This window comes from Bison bison, unplaced genomic scaffold (genome assembly GCF_000754665.1).
Source record: "Bison bison bison isolate TAMUID 2011002044 unplaced genomic scaffold, Bison_UMD1.0 scf7180017855733, whole genome shotgun sequence".
Taxonomy (NCBI): Eukaryota; Metazoa; Chordata; class Mammalia; order Artiodactyla; family Bovidae; genus Bison; species Bison bison.
The window spans coordinates 6219-6428 of NW_011486306.1; the positions used below are offsets into that span (position 1 = coordinate 6219).

The window sequence follows — 210 nt, forward strand, 5'->3', positions numbered from 1 at the left end:
CCCCCCCGGGCCCCCCCAGGGCCTCCTTCCCCGCCTCGTAGCCAGTCAGCACCACCGTCTTCTGGTGCCCAAGATGCACAGTGAACACCGGCCCATACTGTTTGCCAAGCTGGTGGGGAGAGGCAGGGTCCATCCGCTGTCCCACCCCCAGGTCTCTGGGGTCCCTCACGCCCCTCCGGTCCCCTCTGTCCTCACCACTCCCCTGCCCAT

The 210-nt window shown here is 68.6% G+C and overlaps 1 protein-coding gene across 1 annotated transcript in view; it reads right to left on the minus strand.

Annotated features, from left to right (window-relative positions):
• The window catches only part of LOC105002414 (cytochrome P450 2W1-like), a gene marked incomplete at its 3' end in the record, with an annotated part of 7299 nt that overhangs the window by 2175 nt on the left and 4914 nt on the right, over nucleotides 1-210 (minus strand). The window contains exon 6 of the mRNA XM_010859018.1: nucleotides 6-109. Coding sequence (XP_010857320.1) covers nucleotides 6-109 — 104 coding nt within the window. The remainder of the gene's footprint in view (nucleotides 1-5; nucleotides 110-210) is intronic.